The 13,884-nt window shown below is 44.5% G+C and overlaps 1 protein-coding gene across 2 annotated transcripts in view; it reads right to left on the bottom strand.

Annotated features, from left to right (window-relative positions):
• The window catches only part of LOC140396830 (cysteine-rich motor neuron 1 protein-like), a 419,037-nt gene that overhangs the window by 123,026 nt on the left and 282,127 nt on the right, over positions 1–13,884 (bottom strand). Inside the window, exon 5 of one of the 2 annotated variants that reach the window (XM_072485588.1) lies at positions 3,058–3,264. In XM_072485588.1, the coding sequence (XP_072341689.1) occupies positions 3,058–3,264 (207 nt within the window). The remainder of the gene's footprint in view (positions 1–3,057; positions 3,265–13,884) is intronic. The other variant, XM_072485597.1, reaches the window with a different exon arrangement.

The following is a 13,884-nucleotide window of genomic DNA, read 5'->3' as shown; positions in this document are numbered from 1 at the left end:
TCTATTTAGGCATGCATGGTGTCATTGAAAGTGAACAAAAGACGGCGTGAGTTGCTAAGTTCGTAAATTCAATCAACACAGATTCAGAAAATGCTGTGGGAGGCACATAAGGCGGTAGTTAGGGGTGAATTTATTTTGATCCGGAAGCATAGGGAGAGGGTCGAACCAAAGGAGAGGGCAAGATTGGTAGAGGAGATTCTGAGGGTGGATCGGAGGTACTCGGTGGTGCCAGCGGAGGGGTTGTTGAAGGAGAGGCAGAGGCTCCAGATAGAGTTTGGGTTAGTGTCTACAGGGAAGGTGGTGGGGCAGTTGCAGAGGGCCATTGTATGAGTATAGGGAAAAGGCGAGTAGGGTGCTGGCCCATCAGCCGAGGAAGCAGGCAGTGGAAAGGGAGATGGGTAGGGTGAGGGACGAGAAGGGTAGGGTGGTGATGGTCCCAGAGGGGGTGAATGGCGAATTTGAGGCCTTCTACAGGAGGCTGTACGAATTGGAGCCCCCGCCGGGGAGGGGCTGCACAGGTTCGCAAGTACAGTTCTATAAGACGTTCGGTGCAGAGCTGGGGCCGCTGCTAGTGAGGACATACAATGAGGTAAGGGGCAGTGGGAAGCTTCCATCTCCCTGGTTCTGAAGAAAGATAAGGACCCATACTGCCTGATATCATTGCTTAATATTGATGTGAAGGTGTTGGCGAAGATACTGGCATCACGAATAGAGGATTGTGTGTCGGGGGTTATAGGGGAGAACCAGTCGGAATTTGTGAAGAGAAGGCAGTTGTTGGAGAATGTGCGCAGGCTGCTCAATGTTATTATGATGCTCTCGGGGGGGGTCAGATGGTGGCAATGGATGCCGAGAAGGCCTTTGATCGGGTGGAGTGGGCGTATTTGTTGGAGGTGTTGCATCGGTTTGGGTTTGGCCAGGGGTTCATGGACTGGGGTCGGCTGTTGTATAGGGCGCTGTTGGTGAGAATTCAGACTAACAGGACAAGTTCAGGGTACTTTGGGCTGTATCGGGGGATGAGGTAGGGGTGCCCGCTCTCCCCGTTCCTTTTTGCCTTGACAATGGTGCTTAAGGCGTCATTCCTGAGTTTGATTAATTATTATTGGGTGGCGAATATCATAATGGTGAGGAAATGGGCAGGGAGGAGGGGTCTTTGTGGGGGAAAAGAAAATGGTGGCTTGTCTATACTATCGTGACGTAGCGATCTGCACAAATGTCGATGACTTTATAAATAAGCGTGCAATGTTGCGCAAGCACAAACAAGGTGTTGCTGTCAAGATGTAGGTTGTGTGTAGTCTTCATGCAAAAAAAACCTCAACCATTTGGCTAATTAATGCAGCGCAGAACTGGTTATTGATAAAATAGGGATAATTCAACCTCTGGGAGTCACACACTTGCTAGTTCCTCCAACTCTACCATCTTCCCCTCACAGCAATCCTATCCCACCCTGCACTTGCCTTTCTTCAGAGATCCAACAATGATCCCTGATGAAGGCCTTTCTGTAATACCTGCAATTTCAGTTACCACTAACACATGTAGAAAACATACAAGGAAATTTAGTAGCTGTGTCCAATGTAGAAAAAGCACATGCAAGTTAAGGTAATAAAAATGAGTCAATTAGCATGAAACCATACAGATGTAATGATAACTATGTTCTTTTAAAAAACCTTTTAGCTAATTATGTTCATTGCTATTACTAAGGTTTCCAAACAGCGGCTGAAATTGAAACCACAGACTCACATTGTACAGGACCAGGAAAGCAGGCGTACTAAACGTTTGATTACTCATCTGTTCTTCAAGAACAAAATATATTACTTTGTGGTCTGGTCACGATGACCTTTGCTTAAGAGTGAAAACCTAAAATGATTCATTCACCCTCTAATTATCGACAAATTTTCTCCATTAGTGTCTTAAAAAAAGTTACTTTCCTGATTTTATTTTAGAAAATCGTGTTCGTCCAGAGGAGTGAACACATTACTGTTCAATATGCAATTTTTACCTAGACAAAGATATGGCTGCAATCAATACAGTTGTCTGTTGGTTGGTTTTATGTTATTAAAGCTAATTCATTTCAGAGTGTGGCAAAATTTCATGATAAAATGCTGCTACACTTTCTCAGGGCCTTACAGGTTTTTAAAAAAATCTATAAATCAGTGACCTTCACGATTAAGAGCCTTTCTGTTCTTTTTCATTGTTTAGTAAATTCTGTAATGGTTGATCAGACTGATTTCATTTACCACATTGTGACCTTGGAGAAGGATAAACGGAACACAAAGTACAGTCAGACTGTTGAGGACAGCTTAGTGACATGGTAACTTTTTCAGCTGATAATTCCTAGTATTTGTTCAATAAAGCCTCTTCGGAAATATCACAGACCTACAACGAAGCCAGATCTGTAAGCAGAAACAAGAGCTTGACCCAATTAATAAACACTTCCCCAGTCTGACTGAAACATATCAATGTCTTGCATCAATAAAAACCTGGAACAAGTCCAGCACACTGGCTGATCAGGCTTCAGATCCATCTTACGTACTGGAATGCCAGCTCTGAGAGAGCTCGTGCCTTGATGCCTCTGTAATATCACGGTGACAAGTCAACCAGATGACCTCTACCTTGTCAAGTAGTCCCAAAGGTTGGTGCAATTGTCATGCTTCCAATCTGTCATCTCAGTGGTTGAATTGCCAGGAGCACAAGACTAAACCAACAGTGAATCCAAGTCTCATGGGGAAAAGCCTGTGTGTCATGTCTATTTCAGGATATACACCCTAGTAGAACTTGCAATATAAAATGGCATTCCAAAGTTAAATCTGAACCACTCTGCTTTGGAATAGGATTGCTACCGGGATTTCTTTAATCAATGCTGAGGTCAAAATATTACTGAGGAAGAAATGCAGATAAATGAGGGCACCCCTGCACAATCAGCGCCTCGACCTTTCATGGTATTTCAGTTGAAGCCCTAATTTTAATTCAAGTTAAATAATGTCCAATAAAATGAAAACTTGCCTTGCATGAGCAATGTAACGTGTTAAAATTAGAATGTTGAAGTTTGCACCGACTTACTGTATTTACCTTCACAGAAAGGGCAACACTCCCCTGGAATCTTGACTGGATTCTGACAGGCCTGCTTGCATGCCATGGCCATGCAGTGATGCTCCCCATTGACACACTGGCAGAAAGTACAGTCATCCTCTCGCCACTGATCACCATGCGCTCGAATCTGACCTTTTGCCAAACAGCCAAGTCCATTGATGGCTGGAAAAATTGGGTCTGCACAAAACAAAAGTTACAATGAATGACATTAAATCATTTTTTAAAAAGCATAAGAGTCAACATAATTTATTCCCAAACTGCACCATATATAGATTAAGAGAAAATACTTTTTTCTTTAACTTCTTGAATCGGGAAGACTTTTTTCCTGGAAATTACATTAGGAATGAAGTTCTGCAATAACCAATATTAAACATAGGAGATTTAAAAGTGAAACATAAATCAGTTACTGGTTGTGACACAAAAACAGAAAATATTGAAATTCTCAGCAGGTCACTCAGACTGTGGTAAGAGGGACTGAGGGTGGGATATTCCGGCCCTTTCCACTGGTAGGATCTTCTAGTCCCACCAAAGGTGATCCCCGCGGAGGGACTGGTGATTCACGCAAAATTATAGACATTAGAGACTGGAAGATCCCGCCGGCACCCAATGATGAGCTGCCTCCACTGCTGGAAAATCCCACCCGAAGTTATTGGGCAGAATTTTCAACTTTCAGACTTGGGAGAAATTGGGAAGTCAACTGCTGATGTGAGTAGTCTTTTTGCTCACTCTAACCAAATCACGGCATTTGTACCCCATTGCCGGGTTTCTCAACTAATCAGAAAGAGCGAGGGATGTTGCACCAAATCTGTCGAAGGATTTCAAATCAGCGTCCCCAGTGTAGGTCAAAAAGGCTGGACTAGATTTCTGAAGGTGCAGCAAACAAAAGCTTGGGGGAGCTGATTTGGAGGCTGCCCCCGGAGGTCTTTCCATCTTACCTGGAGGGCCTGCTGCAGGATCTCTGGGACTGCAGTGAGGTGTGTTCTCCTAAGGACCGGAGGAAGAAGAAAACCTCTCTAACCAAACAGGCATGGATTGAAGTAGCCAAAGAAGTCAGCAGCAGAAGCATGTTTCCTCTAACTTGGAAACATTTCCCCAAGTGGATTCAGGGGGTGAAATTCTCCACCGGTAGCTGGGTTCTCGATGAGGCGGATAATCCAGCGGTAGTGAAGAAAATGGGATCGGTGCTGGGCAGCAATCCGTTTCCGATGCTCCAGCCCTGCTGACGTTGGGATCGAGGTTTGCGCCCCACGCCAGCAGGAGGATGCAAATGGATCTTAGCAGGCCAGGCACCATATTCTCCGGACCCACGTGTTTCTCCGGTCCTCTGGGCTGGGAATCATGTGGGCAAGAATTACTAAAAATATCACAGATGTGGCCCTGACGTGGTGGGCAAAGGGGGTAACGCTTTAAGGAAGTTGCCCCCAAAGTTCATCTGAATACCACTCTCCTCCCCGCCCCCCGTAACGCAAAACCTTCCCACCCACCAGACCCCCACCCCCCTCACCAGAGACCCCTAAATAAAGAGATCCCCAACAGAGACTCCCTAAATAAGGAGAACCCCCATGGGCGGTGGGGGCTCAACATTCATCCACTGCATTAGCTCAAACCACAACCAATAACCACATTTTGTAATAGTAAACAAGATATGTTTTATATTAGGCAAGATGGAACAGTATACATGAGTTCTCATCTCTTATCAGAACAAGTGTTAGCAGAAAACATCCTTTCAGCTGCATCATCCATGAAGAACTCAATGGAAATGACAAAGCTTAAAAAAATTGGATGAATTCCTTGCATCAGATTAAAAACTAAGAATTGTCTGCAATGAGAGATAAATTTGCAGTCTAGCAATAGAGATGTTTATTGTGAATTTCTTAACTTGACACTGTGATTTTAAATTCCTTCTATCTTGTCACTCTCTTACTAAAGTTCGAAAGTTCCTGAATCAATCGATTAAGTACCACCTCCAAAAGGAGGCCAACCCCCATTATAATTTAACTATTTCTCAATATAATTTTGTTCAAAATTTACATTAATATTTTGGACTTTTAAATCAAAAATATAATTTTTAAATTTGCGAATGACATCAAATGGCATTGGCGAGTCAATACTGAGGAGGACTGCAGCAACAAATTACAGGAGAACATGGAACATGAAACATTGGAAATTAGCAAACGTGCAAGCACTGTTTAAAAAAGGAGATAGGCAGAAAGCGGGTAATTATAGGCCAGTTAGCTTAACTTCGGTAGTAGGGATGATGCTGGAATCTATCAAGGAAGAAATAGCGAGGCATCTGGATGGAAATTGTCCCATTGGACAAACACAGCATGGGTTCATAAAGGGCAGGTCGTGCCTAACTAATTTAATGGAATTTTTTGAGGACATTAACAGTGCGGTAGACAACGGGGAGCCAATGGATGTGGTATATCTAGATTTCCAGAAAGTTTTTGACAAGGTGCCACACAAAAGGTTGCTGCATAAGATAATGATGCATGGCATTAAGGGTAAAGTAGCAGCATGGATAGAGGATGGTTAATTAAAAGAAAACAAAGTGTGGGGATTAATGGGTGTTTTTCTTGTTGGCAATCAGTAGCTAGTGGTGTCTCTCAGAGATCAGTGTTGGGCTCACAATTTACATTGATGATTTGGAGTTGGGGACCAAGTTTGCAGACGACACTAAGATGAGTGGTAAGGCAAAAAGTGCAGAGGACACTGGAAGTCTCCAGAGGGATTTGGATAGTTTAAGTGAATGGGCTAGGGTCTGGCAGATGGAATACAATGTTGACAAATATGAGGCTATCCATTTTGGTAGGAATAACAGCAAAAGGAATTATTATTTAAATGATAAAATATTAAAACATGCTCCTGTGCAGAGGGACCTGGGTGGCCTAATGCATGAGTCGCAAAAGTTGGTTTACAGGTGCAATGGGTGATTAAGAAGGTGAATGGAGTTTTGTCCTTCATTGCTAGAGGGATGGAGTTTAAGACTAGGGAGGTTATGCTGCAACTGCATAAGGTATTAGTGAGGGCACACCTCGAGTATTATGTTCAGTTTTGGTCTCCTTACTGAGAAAGGACGTACTGGCGCTGGAGGGTGTGCAGAGGAGGTTCACTAGGTTAATCCCAGAGTTGACGGGGTTGGATTACGAGGAGAGGTTGAGTAGACTGGGACTGTACGCGTTGGAATTTAGAAGGATGCAGGGGATCTTATAGAAACATATAAAATTATGTAGGGAATAGATAGGATAGATGCGGGGAGGTTGTTTCCACTGGCGGGTGAAAGTAGAACTAGGGGGCATCGCCTCAAAATAAGGGGAAATAGAATTAGGACTGATCTTAGGAGGAACTTCTTCACCCAAAGGGTTGTGAATCTAATTCCCTGCCCAGTGAAGCAGTCGAGGCTCCTTTATTAAATGTTTTCAATATAAAAATAGATAAGTTTTTTGAAGAATAAAGGAATACAGAGTTATGGTGTTTGGGCGGGAAAGTGGAGCTGAGTCCATGATCTCATTGAATGGCGGAGCAAGCTCGAGATGCCAGATGGCCTACTCCTGCTCCTAGTTCTTATGTTCTTATGTTTACAGAATGGAACAATTATTGGCAAATTAATTTCAACACTGATAAAAGTGGGGTGGTCCATTTTGGTAGGGAAATACTTATTACTTGGAAGGTGCAAGTCTAGATATGGTAAAGGAAGGATTGGCGACCACCAGTCAGTATGTTTAATGAATTATATCAGTATATTCACAGATGGTATTTCCAGAGTCTTTCACAATGGGGCTGGTTTAGCACACTGGGCTAAATCGCTGGCTCTGAAATCAGACCAAGGCAGGCCAGCAGCAGGGTTCAATTCCCGTACCAGCCTCCCCGACCAGGCGCCGGAATGTGGCGACTAGGGGCTTTTCACAGTAATTTCATTTGAAGCCTACTTGTGACAATAAGCGATTTTCATAGTGGCTGTTTAGCACAGGGCTAAATCGCTGGCTTTGAAAGCAGACCAAGGCAGGCCAGCAGCACGGTTCAATTCCCGTAACAGCCTCCCTGAACAGACGCCGGAATGTGGCGACTAGGGGCTTTTCACAGTAACTTCATTGAAGCCTACTTGTGACAATAAGCGATTTTCATTTCATTTCATTTCATTTCACAATGTTATCACTACTGACTCTAGCATCTACTCTGGCTATGAAATTTAGTCTTACTATGAAAGCCCACGCTCTGCACCAAGATCTACACTTTCGATTCCCATTGGATGATGGGGCCAGCTACTACACCAGATGAGGTAGATGAGCAAAGGATCTGATTATAAATGCATTAAGTTGCCCCACAGGTATGTAAGTCCATAAAAAAAGCAAATCAAGCAATAAGTTGTATTTCTACAGGGAAAGGATTGGAATGCTGTGAAGTTATGCTAAACTTGTATCAAACCTTCATTGGACCTCAAGGGGGGAATACTGCATGGAATTCAGGTCTCCATATTATAAGAAGGACGCAGAGATACCGGTGAAGGTGCAGAGGAGATTTGCAAGAATGATACCAGAAATGTACGGTTGTACATAAAGACACCGTTTGTTTGGAAGGAAAATTGTGAACTTGCCCAGGTCACATGATGGGAAACAATTTTTTTTCTGCTTTTAAAACCAGAAAGGAGTTGCTTGTAGATAAGAATGTTCCACCAAAAGCCATCAGTTTCAAATCAACAAGCAGCCAAGATAATTAAAAGCAGTACTTTGAAAGTGGGTGACCCCATCTCCGAGAAGGACTCAACCTGCTCCAGTTGAAGTTCACCTGAGAATCAACCTGCTAGACATTCGTCTAAGAAACCTCACAGTCTACAGAGATCCCTCGCTTCACATGATCTTCACTCCAACTGCAGAGCATCAACTGTGTCTGAGAAACTACAGGTCTGTCACAAAAGAGATCGAGATAATTATAAATTAGAACAGTACATTACCTCCATCTGTATCTAATCTTTGTGTGCGTCAAGTGTGTGTGAGATGAGGGAGTGAAATATTGCGCTAAGTTGGTGTAAGTGTGTGATAAATAACCTTTATTTTCAACTCTCAAAAAGCTTGCTGCTGGAATCATTTAACTGGGACACTCACTCTGAGGCTGAGAAACACACAAATCTCGTAGTGCAAACATACTGGCCATGGGCAGTAAATGGAATCACAAATTCTGACCGTGACAAAAGTTACACTGATAGACTTAAATGAGTAAAGACCAGAGAAGGCTCATGTGGAGCATAAACACTGCCAAGGACTGGTTGAGCCACCTAACTTGTTTCTGCGTCATAAACTCATTGAAATTATATGTAATATGATTGGCAACATAGTGCATTTGTGCATTGAACATAGCAGAAGAGTTTAAAAGCTTCCAGGAAGTGAACAAACCCCAAGCTATAGGAGCAAAGGTGATCAAAGGCCCATTGAAGAGATAGGTTCTATGGATAAGATGGAGATGAATTAGACTTCCGGTGACAGGGATGTGCTGACCAGTCGCACATCAGATGGCTCTCCTCCTAAGAACCCAAATTTAGTCTTACTCAAAATAGCCTGCTAAAACAAGGAAAAATGTATTCCCTTATCCTATCTAACAACAACACAAGAGTAAATGCCGAGCACAGTAGCTCCAGAGGCCGTAAAGAGACAAGAAAATGGCAGAAATCAGGAGAAACAGGCAGATGCACGATGTGACAAGGTGCCGGCCACACCAGAATGAGAGAGACTGGTAAACTGCACAAGGGGTTCTCCCTCACCGGAGGGTGGACTGAAGAAGTTCCTCTCTAGGGAACTCAGGGAGTTCAGGGAAGAGGTAAAGGCCAAGGTTGAAGCTGCGGTCAAGATGGCAGTTGCAGAGGCCCTGGGAACCATGCAGGTGGCCCTGGACAAGGCAGAGAGGTGACTGGAGGCCCAAGGGAGCACCATCAAGGAACTAGAAAAAGCCTGAACGGATCACTGCCCTAGAGTCGGAAATAGCGAGGTTGGTTGTGACGCAGGGAAGTCTGAAGGGGAAAATAGAGCTTCAAGAGAACCAGTCATGGTGCCAGAACTTAAGGAGAGTGGGCCTGCTGGAAGGGACTGAAGGCAGGGACCCCATGGAGTATGTGGCCCAGATGATGGGAAACCTGGTGGGAAAGGACAGCTTCCCCAACCCGGCAGAAATAGACAGAGCCCATTGGTCGCTCTGGCCAAAACCCAAGGCCAGAGAGCAGCTGAGGGCAATAATTGCTAAAATGCACCGGTACCAGGACCGAAAAGAATTCTGCTCCCGGGGCAGGCAAGTAAGGACCTGTAACTGGGAAGGGCACCAGATCAGGATATATCAGGACATTGGTGCAGACCTGGCCAAGCACTGGGCGGAGTTCAGTAAAAGAGCAAAGTGAAGTTTGGGATGCTGTACCTGGCTAAACTCTGGGTCACATTCCAGCGCAGGAAGCTTTTTTTCATGACCCCTGCTGACGTGGACAAATCTGTCCCAAGAAAATGGGCTTGGGAAACAGCAGCAAAGACAGCAGTGAAAAGATCACCCGAAGGGACTGAATTAACCTGAAAGATACTTTGCACGGGACTGCAGTGCCTTGCTCGGAATACGGGAGCCGAAACGTAGGAAGGAAGGGACGAGGGCAGCGGAGCACAGAAGAGGGTAAAGAGGATAGCAGGAGGGGAAACCACATTGCGGGCGAAGGGTAGACACATGACCGACCCCAAAAGGGGGGCCACCACACTAGCAGGAAAGCTAGTGCCAGGAGGTACGAGCGAGAGGAGGGCTGTGGCACATCTCCCACAGAGGAGAGAGCGCCTGACAAATGGGGTGTACACAACACAATGGGGGGGTACACAACACAATGGGGGGACAGCTAGGGGTAAAAGGGGAAGGAGAGTAGAGAATGGGGACAAAAATAGGAGGGGGGGGAGAAGACAAGGGGGGATAAGAATCATAGGGAAAACATAGGGACAAGGATGGCAAGGGCTCTCGGCTGGCTAAAACAGGCCACATGTGGCAACATGGAATGGCACTGCAAGCAGCCACTTTGGAGGATCCCTGAACAAATGGGAACCCTGAGTGCAGGGGCTCACCCACATGATGAACATATAGTTGTCGGCCATGTTGGGCGGCCCAGCAACAAAGGGAAACCCCGGAGTGCAGGCACGCATCCACCAGGTATGTTTGATTGATCCCGCAAGGGGGGGGTGGAGGGGTGGGGGTGGTTGGAGACAAAAAAAACCCCCACCAGGATAGTCACCTCGAACGTCAGGGGACTCAGCAGCCCAGTGAAAAGATCCAGAGTCTTCGCCCACTTCAAAAGTATGAAAGCTGACATAGTCTTCCTCCAAGAGACGTACCGGAGGGAGAAGGACCAACTGCGTGTAAGGAAGGGCTGGTTGGACTAACTACCATTCCTGCTATGGGACGAGAGCTAGCGAGGTGGCCATACTGTTAAATAAGAGGACCATGTTTACTGCGACGAGGATGGTTATGGACCCAGGGGGAAAGTATGTCATTGTCAGCGGTGTTCTGGACAGGGTACCAATGGTCCTTGTCAACATGTACACACCCATCTGGGACGACACAGAATTTATAAAGACCTCAGTGGAAATCCCCAACATCGATACACACCGACTTATCATGGGGGACTTTAACTATGTACAGGACCCATGGATGGACAGGTCGAACCTCAAACAGGGAGGACCTCTAATATGGCAAAGGAACTCAGCACATTCATGGAGCAGATGGGGGCAGTGGATCCATGGAGGTTCACCCGTCCGGGGAAGGAGGAGTTTGCCTTCTTCTCCCAGGTACATAACGTATACACCCGGATTTAATTCAGTGCATACAGGGATAGTAAGAGTGGAATACTCTGCGATCATAATCTCCGACCACGCTCCACACTACTTGGATGTGAGGTTGGAGTTGGGCCGTTCCCAATGCCCCCCCGATGGAGACTGGACAAGGGCCTCCTGGCCAACAAGGCTTTCTGCAAGAAAATATCACTGGCCATAGATGAGGTTATTATTAATAACCGGAATGGGTGGGTCTCACCTGCTACGCCCTAGGAGGTGCTGAAGGCTGTGATCAGGGGTGCAATTATTGCCTACAAAGCATAAAAGACAGGGAAGAGAGGGTAGCTAGGCAACAGCTAGTCGACTCCATACTGGAGGTATACTCCATGGGCCAGATCGTAGAGCTACTGGTGGAGAGGGAAAAGCTACATCTGCTCTTGATGAGGAAAGCAGTGCACCAACTCAGCCAGGCATGGGGAACCCTGTGCAAGCATGGAGAAAAAGCCAGCCACCTGCTGGCTCACAGCTGAGAAAGCAGGCAGCCACGACGGGAATAGCACAGATTAAAGACAGCAGAGGCAAATTAGTAGCGGAGTTGGAAAACGTCAACGACACATTCGAGGCCTTCTACTGGGGACTGTGCACCTCTGAGCCCCCATAGGGGATGATGCAGTTCCTCGATGGATAGGACATGCCAGTTGTGGGGGAAGATAGATAACTGGGGCTGGAAGCCCCACTAGAACTGGGAGAAGTCATGGAGAGCATCAAATTCATGCAGACGGGGACAGCGCCGGGAATGGATGAATTCCCGCTGGACTTCTACAAAAGCGTGCGATGGCACTGGCCCCGCACCTGTGGGAGATGTTCACAGACTCTCTGGCGAGGGGTACCCTGCCACCTGCGCTGGCACAAACCTCAATCTCGCTGATACTCAAAAAGGGCAAAGACCCAACAGAATCTGGGTCCTATAGACCCATTTCACTGCTCAATGTAGATGCAAAAATACAGGCCAAGATCTTGGCTAGGCGACTGGAGAACTGTGTACCAGAAGTGGTGACAGAAGACCAGATGGACTTTATTTTTTTTTTTAGAAAATATTTTATTGAGGCATTTATAATTTTAACATTTTAAACAACAGAGATCCAATACACGCAAAAAACGCACAATAACATACCCAACTCCCCCCAGCCCTAAACCCTAACTCTCCATACATTAGATTCCCTGCCCTTATTCATCACTTCCATGTCTCTCCCTCTCCCTCCTGCTGACGGTCAATTCTCCTTGAAGAAGTTGATGAACGTCTGCCACCTCCGAGCGAACCCCTGTAATGAACCCTTTAAGGCAAACTTAATGTTCTCTAGCCTAAGAAACTCTGCCATGTCACTGATCCAAACTCCCGACTTTGGAGGCTCCGAGTCCCTCCATCCCAGCAAAATCCATCTCCAGGCCACCTGGCAAAGGCCAAAAAATGGGCTTTGTTAAGGGTAGACAGCAAACCTCGAATATCAGGTGCCTGCTGAATGGGATAATGACCCCATGCAGGAAGAGAACACCAGAGGTGATTGTTATATTTCTTTGTGTAATATATATATTACTCTTTTGAACCAACCGAGTTGTTGAAATGAGCAGTAGTCTTCTTGCAAAGATAAACTAATTTATTGAGTAATATAAATAAATATCGTGAGTTCTTTTTACTTAATACTCTACTAGTAAAACAAAGAAACAATTGTAAAGGTAACTAATTAAATTACACAATACAATGCTTTGAGAACTAATAACAACTTCTCTCTCTAGCTTTCCTATGTCTGTTCTCTCTGCACTCCTGATACACACTCCTTCAGAAAGAGCGGGAAAGCTATTAATATAGGTCCCAGTGAGACAACTAGTGTTCAATTGCCTGTACTAGCATTACATATATTGATCATGTGTATTGATATACAGAGATCACAACATCCCTTTTGAAAAAACATTTTCTTGCAAATATTAAAAGAAAATTTTACATTTGAAATGCAGCGGTTACATAGTACAGCAATCATTAGAATTATGCAAAAGTTCACAAATTCAGTAGATTTGGTCTTCTACTTCTCCTTGTGGATCTTCTTAATCTCAAAGGTGATGAAGAAGTTTTAATGTCCTTGTTGATTGCCAGATTGGAATTTAGTTGTTGTTCAACTTGCTTATAAATTGTGTGATGTAAGTCAAGATGAGGAAAAATCTGTGTTTGATCTTTGACTTGAAGTAGATCACGATGATTTCTTCTATAGATGTTACCATCTGAAGTTTTAATCAGATAAGATCTGCGACAGAATTGCCCAATGATATGAGCAATGTCAGACCAACCTCCTTCAGGAAGTCTGAATCGAACAGTATCATTTTCTGTTTCAGTCTCTGTTGCTGAAGTTTCTTCACACAAAAATGTTGTTCAGGATCAGGAATATGTAGTTGAGGTAGAGTTGTTCTTATGTTCCTGTTAAATAACATGAGCTGGAGATAATCCTGACGATAACGGTGATGATCTATAAGTAAGTAGTGCTAAATAGAAATCAGATTGTGAATCTTTTGATTTTCTCAGTAACTGTTTAATTATATGGACGCCTTTCTCAACCTTCCCATTGGACTGAGGGAAATGAGGACTTGAAGTGATGTGTTGAAAATTGTAAATTGTTGAAAATTCTTTCCACTCATAACTCTAAAAACATGGGCCATTGTCAGATATGACATACAAGGAATACCATGCCTGGCAAATATTTCTCTGCATGCTTTGATTACAGTATTGGATGCAAGATCACTCAACTTCATGACTTCAGGAAACTTTGAAAAATAGTCAATGACTAAAATATAATCCTTGCCCAATGAATGAAAGATATCGATACTCACTTTCACCCATGGTGATGTAACGATTTCATGCTGTTGCAGTGGTTCCTTGCATTGTTGACTCTGATGTGTTTGACACATTGAACATGATGATATCATGTCAGAGATATCTTTATTCATACCTGGCCAATATATTGATTGT

The sequence above is a fragment of the Scyliorhinus torazame genome, chromosome 2 (assembly GCF_047496885.1).
Source record: "Scyliorhinus torazame isolate Kashiwa2021f chromosome 2, sScyTor2.1, whole genome shotgun sequence".
Lineage (NCBI taxonomy): Eukaryota > Metazoa > Chordata > Chondrichthyes > Carcharhiniformes > Scyliorhinidae > Scyliorhinus > Scyliorhinus torazame.
This window is presented reverse-complemented; position numbering and strand designations above follow the sequence as displayed.